At 43.4% G+C, this 8,741-nt stretch overlaps 2 protein-coding genes across 6 annotated transcripts in view; both read left to right on the forward strand.

Annotated features, from left to right (window-relative positions):
- Nucleotides 1–4,392: 4,392 nt before the first annotated feature.
- Nucleotides 4,393–6,158, forward strand: LOC125285636 (cortexin domain-containing 1-like). Its single transcript, XM_048230167.1, has 3 exons — nt 4,393–4,502; nt 4,606–4,613; nt 5,684–6,158. The coding sequence occupies exons 1-3, from the start codon at nt 4,393–4,395 to the stop codon at nt 5,887–5,889; spliced, it is 324 nt and encodes a 107-aa protein (XP_048086124.1). The 3' UTR covers nt 5,890–6,158.
- A 1,526-nt stretch (nt 6,159–7,684) lies between these two features.
- LOC125284783 (phosphatidylinositol 4-phosphate 5-kinase type-1 alpha-like) overlaps nt 7,685–8,741 on the forward strand; it is a 15,017-nt gene continuing 13,960 nt past the window's right edge. For 2 of the 5 annotated variants that reach the window (XM_048228902.1, XM_048228901.1), the window contains exons 1-2: nt 7,685–8,195; nt 8,362–8,406. In XM_048228902.1, coding sequence (XP_048084859.1) covers nt 8,150–8,195; nt 8,362–8,406 — 91 coding nt within the window. In that variant the 5' untranslated portion in view covers nt 7,685–8,149. Of the gene's footprint in view, nt 8,211–8,361; nt 8,407–8,741 lie in introns of all 5 variants that reach the window. The other 3 variants (XM_048228897.1, XM_048228898.1, XM_048228900.1) reach the window with 3 other exon arrangements.

Raw genomic sequence — 8,741 nt, forward strand, 5'->3', positions numbered from 1 at the left:
GTGATTTCCATGGCAACATCTGTGTTCCGTGCGCTTTCAGAACATTCTAATGAGAGACTGTGTGCTGCATTTGGACATTAATTACTTCAGTCCGGAAGAGTGCTGTTGCTGAAAAACCAATTGGGCCTGTTTTGAGTGAGTGTGTGTGTGTCTGTGTGTACTTTGCAATAAACCAATTGAGTTTGTTTGTGTGTGGAGGTGAATGAGTCTAATCTTGGTTTAAAGTTACATTCTCAGTGTTAATCCTCCATTCAAAATGCATGCACGTAAGAGGTAACCCAAACTCAGTGATTGCCACTTATAGATGGAGTGCAGGGTTAACAGATTCTCATCTGCACGAAGAAGGAGGGGACGTTCGGTAATCGTGCTTTTGGCTGATATAATGCTAGCAAAATAGTTCAGACACACACATATTCCATCTCTCTCATACACACACACTCCATGTCTATCTTTCTCTCTCTGTCTCTTTCTCTCTCACACACACATACTGTACACACACACTCCATCTCTCTCTCACTCTCTCTCACACACACACACATACATCTATCTGACTGATATCCTGAAAGCCATCCAACTCCTGCTGGGTGGTTTAACCTTACACCTGCCTGACAAGCTCACAGGCAGGTGGCCGTCTGGCCTGGCTCTTGTGTCATGTCAGAATTAAGCATAAGTCCTCTGCTGGCCACGCACGGTTCACATGACGAAACCCCAGACTGGACTGGCAGGCTTGTGTCATGACGTGCGCCATTATGGCTCAGTTTTGACAGCCTGTGGGCGCAGCTGCTCTGTGTTTACTAGTGTTTCGGGCCCCGTCCACCTATATCTTCTTTCAGGGAGATCAAGCCTGTGTCTCAAACTGCTAGTGTGCACTGAGCACTTACTTGTGTTGTTCCCACTTTTCAATTGTTAGTATTGTATCATTACTTGCACTATAAACTTAAACTAAGTATTTGAAGTGTGCAAGTAGGCGGTTTGAGACATAGCCCTCGTCTGGAAGACCTTAGTTCATAACCATTTTCATCAAAGAAAAATGCCAGGCCAATCAGCGATGAGAGGGGAAGACAAAACCGAAACTTAGTGTGATTTATAAACATTAGCAGCACAAACATAAAAAATGCAGTTGGAAAAATGCAGAAATTTATTTACAGCAAAGGTAGACCCGCATACATTGTTTTCTGACTGTTGACGCTGTTTATTGTCAGTTTGTAAAGTATAGTTGAAAATATTCTTCAGATTGTTCACATGCACAGAAATGTTTGCATATACACATGCATGCAATTATTTTGTATTTTTCACCAAACAAGTCAGTGCAACATATGCACAACAGATATATTTACATGGAGTGAACAAAAATATGCTCACAAAAAACAGTAAACTGAAAAAGAATATTGCAGAAAAATGTTGTTGTCTTCTTTGGCCATGAACTCCTCTACCAGCTCTCACTCTTCCTCCCCCTCTCATTCTCCCCCTCCCTCTTCCTCTCTCTGCAACATCTTCCATTGTTGTCGTAAAAAAGGGTGCTCACCTGTGGTCTTTTCATAGTGCTTACTTCCTGATTGAAGTGGTAACAATTAACCATTGAGGTGTTTGGCCAGGTGGCACATATGTGCTCATGTAGTCTCATTTTGGATGGCAGTGTTTTGGAATGGCAAATATGTGACTTTATGTCAGATTGTTGTGTCTTTTGCAGAGAACCGTGTTCACTGCATGTGAAAAGTGCCATTTTGAATTGAAAAAGTTGTGTAAAGCCAAAGTCCTTTTAGGCAAGTCCCTCCACTCAGCGGCCATATGGCAACGCTTTTTGGGCACTCATCGGGCATCCATCTCGGCAGAAATGCGTGTTGCATGTCATTTTAGTGTGTTAGCAATTGGAAAAAAACTGTAACATCATTCACTGGGTACCCCTTTAACATCATTCACTGGGTACCCTTTAACATCATTTTTCAATATTGAAAAATTAAACTGAAGGTGTCCCCATAACATTGGGAATTGATGCCAAGGTGTAAATACCCATTCTTACATTGTGTTGCTTTAAGAATGCCACTATCTCTCTCTAAACCTTCTCCTGACCCTGACATGACACACTCTCCTCTGCTGAAACTGACCTTATGCTAATGGCCTTGTGTCACTCTCCCTTTTCTCTGACAGGCCAATCGTTAGATGTCAAGAGGTCACGAGAGGTCAGCCCTGTGCCACCGAGATCCATGGCACGTTCGAGAGCGCCCATGCACATGAGGAGCCATGCATGAGCATTGCAGTAATTGTTTAGGGGCAGTGGTCAGTCTTTGGGAGAAGTTGGAAACCTGATGTTTGTGAATGCAGCCCCACCTCTTTGTCGCTCTGCACTGGCTCTCATCTCAGGAAACAGCCGCTGTGCCAACCTTCCTCCATCACCGCCTTCTTCACTTACCTCATGCTATCCAACTACAGGGTCACGTTCTTTTCTCTTTTCTAGAGATCAACTGGATGTATGAGAAAAAGATCTTAGAAACAGAAAATATTCATCCGCCAATGGCTGTGTGGAATAAAATCTTGCCTCCTAAGATTCGCATTTGGTGGTGGCAAGGAACCGATGCATGTCCGAATCAAATGTTTGTATAAAATTCTGTCTTCTAAGAGACTGTACCTTCATTTTGCTGAATTTTGAAGGCAATGGACATGTATCCTTCATGCTGCCTTCAATCAAAGATTCTTGAGAACGTCTCATTGAATGACAGCGAACATGGGGAAAAAATGAGTTCATGATCAAAATAGTACCGTAATTTCCCAACTATTAGCCACGGTTTATACATTGATTTTGCAAAATTTCTTCAGCTATGAGGTTAATTCATGAGGACAGTTAATATGGTATTTATTTATTTATTTTTTTACTTGCTTAAAACACTGTTCTGCGGTTTATACACAATGCGGCTAATACACAGGAAATTACTGTATCTATAACAGAGAATTATGTTGCAAATGAGAAGCGCTTCATTTACATTGTGTGCATCACTATCAACCATGCCATCAGCTTGTGCTTGGCAGGCACAACAGGAATAGGTGAATACATTTAGACCATGCTTGCTCATTTGCTGGCCTACGACTGAACCAATTGGTTTTGAAACCAATTTCCATTGTTTCCTCGCTGAGTGAATTAGCTAATTACAAGTATTCAAAAAATCTACGCCTGGTGGGTCTGTCTGCTGTGAAATGAAATACTGTTTTACAAGTTCCCTATGAGTCTTTGCTCTGAAGGGTTTTGTAATGCTAGACCTCTATCTCTGGTGTCATCACATGTCTGTTTTACAGAGTGTTACAAATATAATGCTGGTGAATTTAATGCATGCCATCCAACTATGTAATTAATGCCAGTCAGTAGAACAAACATGAACTTTCCCTGTGTTTGTTGTTTGTTTGTGTGTTTGTTTGTGTAAACAATTTAGTGTTCATTTACATACCCTTTACACACTAGCTGATTGACAGGCAGTTAATAATTCAGAACGTTTCCCACAGCAAGTGTGCCTCTCCTTTGTCTTCCCTCAAAATAAATCTCTCCCCTGTCCTCTCCCCTCCCCCTCCCCTCCTCCTCCTCCTCCTCCTCCTCCTCCTCCTCCCACAGGCCGACGATGTCAATTGCCTGAGCTCCCGATCACTTTACTCACTCGCCCTTTTGGCCCCCGTGAGCGAGTGTTCCCCTGTGCTGGCTGCCCTGATGCACGCCAACCTGTCCATTTTAAAACTAGCGTGGAGTCAGTTTCCTATGGAGGTGCTCCTTTTGCATTCTGAGGGCGGGTCATCTTTCCCTCTCTTTCTCTCCCTCTCCCCCTCTCTCTCTCTCCCTCTCTCTCTCTGACTGTTTAGCCTATGCTCCCTTCATCGTCCATCACACGATGCCTGTGCGGTATGCGCATTGGTGAGCTTTCCCTCGCTCATTAGGCGGGCGTGGGGTGAAGCGGGTCTGATTGGGTTACCCGCACGGCACGCACCGTGGGTGATTAGGCTCAAAGCCTCTGAGACAGGAAAACAAAAGGCCCGGGTGTTTCATTCACATGTGAAACTGTGCTCAGCGTCATTCAACTCCCCGCTAAAGTATTCATTAAGGGAACCAATGCCAAAGGGGCCTCTGCTACAACTTGTGTGTGTGTGTGTGTGTGTGTGTGTGTGTGTGTGTGTGTGTGTGTGTGTGTGTGTGTGAGTGTGTGTGTGTGTGTGAGAGAGAGAGAGAGAGAGAGAGAGTGAGTGTGTGTGTGTGTGTGTATGTGTGTGTGTGTGTGTAGGGGGGGGGGGTGTATGTGTGCGTGTGTGTGTGTGTGAGCACTGAAGGGATATCTGTGAAATGGATTCATCCTCTTGAGTGAAGAAGAGGACAGTGGTGGGGCCGAAACAGAAGGAGGAGAGGAGGAAAGTAAAATTATGCAACACCACGGCAGGCAGAGGGACTCTTCAGATGAACCAGAGAGTTTTGGCAGTGGTCAGGCAACAGGACTGGGTTTCCTGGGTTTCCTTGTGACAACAGACACAAGGTGAGTGAAGAAGAGTTGTGGAGGCAGAGAGTGAGAGGAGAGGAGAAGGAGAAAACAAAACAAAAGTGAGACTGTGAAGGAGTGGACGCATTGCCACACTCAGGAGACAGGGTGAGTTCTCTTTCATCAGGCTTTGCATAATACTCTGCTGTGAAAAATACTGTATCTGCGTTTCATATGCGAGCATATAGATATCTACGTGACTGTGCCCCTGAGAAGATGTCCATAATGTACTAATTTATTTAGAGATAAATAATATTACCATTGCCATTGCTATTGCAAGAGTTACACCTCATGGGGTGAAGAATGGGTTTCAAAGATCTAATGCGTCGGAGCTAAACTGATGCACATTCATTTAATTACAAGTATGTATATAGTTCCATCAATCATGCATGTCAACCTCTTTTTCACAAACTGTTTGCCAAAGGAGGATCAGTGCTCAGAGAAAACCAGTTTGTTTACTCTTCAATAATAGCCTAACCTTAAATACCACATCCCACCTGTGTTACATTATACACTGAAAGAACTTTTTCTTTCACTGTATAATGTTGCTGGAGGCTCTACATTTACTGGTAGATGCTTGTTTGAAAATGAAAATGTTACATATGCGTCAAGTATGGCTTGAAACACAGATCTAGTTCCTGCATTTTGTACTCAGCAGCTGGAGATGACTTATTTTGTTTTAGCTGAATCAATAAGGTTTAATGATTCCGTGAAATAGCCAATAGGCCTACTGTACGGATGTATGAAAGAGATGTTGTATCGCTTTGTTTTCTGTTGTGTTTGTTTTGTTTTTGTGTTGTATGGGAGCAATACTCATCAGGCTTATCCTGTCTGTCTGTCTGTCTGCTTCCTCTCTCTTCAGGAGGCCATTTGGACTGGAACATTTGTCTCTCTTCCTCTGTGTGTAACTTCACCCCTCCATACACCCTGACATCATGAGTTCAGAGTCAGTGTACAGCACAGTGCCTTCACTAGCGCCACCCTCCCTCCACTATGATGACTGAGTCGAGGGGCACCTGGAGAGTCGACTCTTGCTGGTCCTAGTGCTGATGTCAGCATGACAGTCTAGCCCATGTAAAGCCTCCGCTCCTGGCCTCTCAGCCGAGATTGTATTTCCCACACAAAGGTTGAGCTGCGTCTTGTGAGATGGTCCTCTGTCTTCCTCCCTGGTGTGACAGTCCCTAGAAAAGCCCCGATGGACCAGCCACCGCCCCCGCCACTTCTGACCAGCTCGGAGGTCGACGTGGACCTTGGCTTCGCACTCTTCTTCCTCCTCCTGCTCTGTGTGTTCCTGTTGGCCACCATAGTGCGCTGTGCCCAGACCGTGGTTGATCCCTATGGAGCCATTTCTACCTCCACTTACCAGGAAGAGCAAATCACCTGACCAGTTGGCTTATTTGGAACTGTTGACTTGACTTGTAGTCATTGGTTAGTCATGCCATGTGTGGTGGGGGATGAGTTTCCTCTGAACTCAAACCAAGTTAAACACAGAACACCAGTTGTCCATGCTTTTGTTTTCTCAGGACTGTTTGTTTGAGGTCAAATTCCATAGGCAAGAAAGGAGAGCAATTACATTCACTACGAAAGGTGATGTACTCAAATTTACATCAAATTCCCCTGAAAGCACTTATTAAGTGGTCTTTAATTTGTAAAACAGGCCTTTGATTTTACCTTAAAATGCCATGTTAAGGTGTGACCCCTTAATCTACATGTAAGGTGTCAAGTCAGGGGTTCCCTTTATTTGTTGTGATTAATTAAGGACACTTAATCTTAATTTTATTTTAAGGTGTTAATTCAGGGATTCCTTGATTAAGCGGGGAAATTAAGGGGAAATCGAAAGAAAGAGGTAAAGAGTAATCTTCAGTAATTCTCCTTAATCAACCTTAATCTATGCATTTTACTTAAAACCTACTTAATTATAGAAGGTCAAAACTAAGGCATTTATAAGGGGTGATATCAAGGGGTTTTGTTTCGTAGTGATCCCTGTGACTAAATGCTTTAATGGACAGTAATCTCACTGGACTTGCGTAAACCTGGATATGTCAGAAGTGCTGTTAGATTATGAGGTGTAATACAGAGTTATGGACACAGGACTTGTTCAGTCATGAACTTCCTCTCAGGTACACAATGCTCCAAAAATGTCCCATTTGTTACAATAAAATAAACATCTTCAAAATAGTGATTCTCATTGCTCTGTGAGTGAGTTTCCTGTCATTCTTATAAAATTCATCAATGTCTGCTATTTTGAAATAGTAATCAATACCTATTTTTGGTGCACCATTTAGTAGGCTAGGCCAGTGTTTTTCAACATCAGGTGTGCCGCAGAAAATTACCTAAATGTCACTCACTGGTCCAGAAAAGCAACTGTTGCATCAAAGAATTTATAACCACATGCTCTCATTGATTGTATGATTGCACTATTTGTGGTATGCAGGCATTGAACAACGGGGGCTCCATATCCTGTATTCACAGAATCATCACATATCCAGTTCATAACAACAATTAAATTAGATATAGTCACCTACAAATGAAACAGAGTGTGCTTGTTTTATTGAGCAGGTCTTGCATAGAAGCCATAATAAGGCCATATCTGTGTATTATTTGAAATTGTAGGCTATGGTATGTTTTTATTTTTTTCTTCACACAGGATGTTAGTGTGCCGTGGGACATTTTAAGTGTCAAAAGTGTGCCGTGGCACAAAAAAGGTTGAAAAACACTGGGCTATAGGCTACACACTTTAAAGATCTGCTCAGACTAAACAAGACATACGATACAGAGTAGTCTCGCTAGGTGGCGCTATAATCTTTACATCTTACTGGCTATGTGCTTCTAGAAGGCGGCTCACTCGCTCGCTCGCTGGAGAAAAGCCAAGAGAGAGTGAAGTTGGAAGGGAGCGGTCCCGGTCTCTTAGGAATGCCGTTCAGTTACTATTCTAGCTAGCACTGCTAAGTCTTCACACAATTTGATTTTGACAATGTGAGAAGGAAGATATTGACGGGAATTAATTGCAAGCTTATCCTTCGGCGCCTCGTTTAAATACATTTTTTTGTTGAGCTCAACTCAACACGACCATATCGGTTTTGACAGCAAGCAAGCAGCATAGACACAAACGAATGAACTTTGCTTGGAGTTATTCAGTCTAACAAGACCATTTTTTTTTTTTTTTCCACCGGGTAAGCAACTGGCATTTGAACGGGCTTACTGTATCGTTAAGTAGCCTTTTAAATCAAGTTTGTCAACAAATCCTGTAGGCTACATTGCAGTGGCTGACGTTATAGGCATGTCTTAAGTTGGGTATGAGTTTGTAAGATCTGTAACACGATTATCACAAGCTGACTAGCACTAAGCTCTTCTCCACTCCGTTTTTCACATAAAGTTCCGCCTGTGTCTGATCAGTTGTCTTGTCTTGACGGGGAAGGGATATGATGACACAAACGTTCCTGCTGACTCGCCGGTCTGACAGCCCCGAAAGCTCTGTGGAAGGTTACAGATAGCTAGCTGGAGAGTTTTGGGTTCCAAGCCAGCAGCCAAAAGTTCATGCAGCGGTTCAGCTAACTTCAAGAAACGTAGTGTAGGCTACAGTTAGTCTACCGTGGGAGCAGTGTTGAGCCGAGTAAGAACTTAAGCTGACAGACAGAAGTGCTATGGCCACCGCCGATCCTGTTCCCCAGGCACTGACGGGCTCAACAGGTGAGCTCACTGACGGTAAATGGAACCTACTTTTAGAATGTTATGTGTTTAGATTTTAATGTCTCTCTCTCCCTCTCTCTCTCCCTTCCCTCTCTCCCTCCCTCCAACACGCATTTGCTCTATCCACCTTTTCCTTGGTGTTCCTTGATTTTTCTTCACCTTGTAGTAGCCCTGCACACAGCATTCTGGAGGAGGATATTTCCTCGGAGAGGTAGCCAGGACTGTGTTCTGTATTGTGGCCATCTTTGGGTTGTTTTGACACTAACAGTAAAAAGTGTGTGTCATTTCTTGTGGGCACTGATATGGTTGCTTTACTTTAACTGTGTGTGTGCGCGCGCATTTGTGAGCTTCTCTTCAGAAATCAATATGCTTCTCTCTTCAGAAACTGAACTGAAACATAGCTGGTGTTGCGTTTTGTGTGTGTGTGTTTGTTTGCTTGTTTGTGTGTGTGTGTGTGTGTTGCATGTGCATTGTGCATGTATGCTCAGGATTGTGGTGACACACTAGTGTTTGTGCATAGTTTCAGGTGTGCATCACCAAGCGCTG

This window comes from Alosa alosa, chromosome 20 (genome assembly GCF_017589495.1).
Source record: "Alosa alosa isolate M-15738 ecotype Scorff River chromosome 20, AALO_Geno_1.1, whole genome shotgun sequence".
Lineage (NCBI taxonomy): Eukaryota > Metazoa > Chordata > Actinopteri > Clupeiformes > Clupeidae > Alosa > Alosa alosa.

Bases quoted from the DNA above. Each gene is read 5' to 3' on its own strand.
- LOC125285636 (XM_048230167.1), top strand. From the start codon at position 4,393: ATGCAACACCACGGCAGGCAGAGGGACTCTTCAGATGAACCAGAGAGT.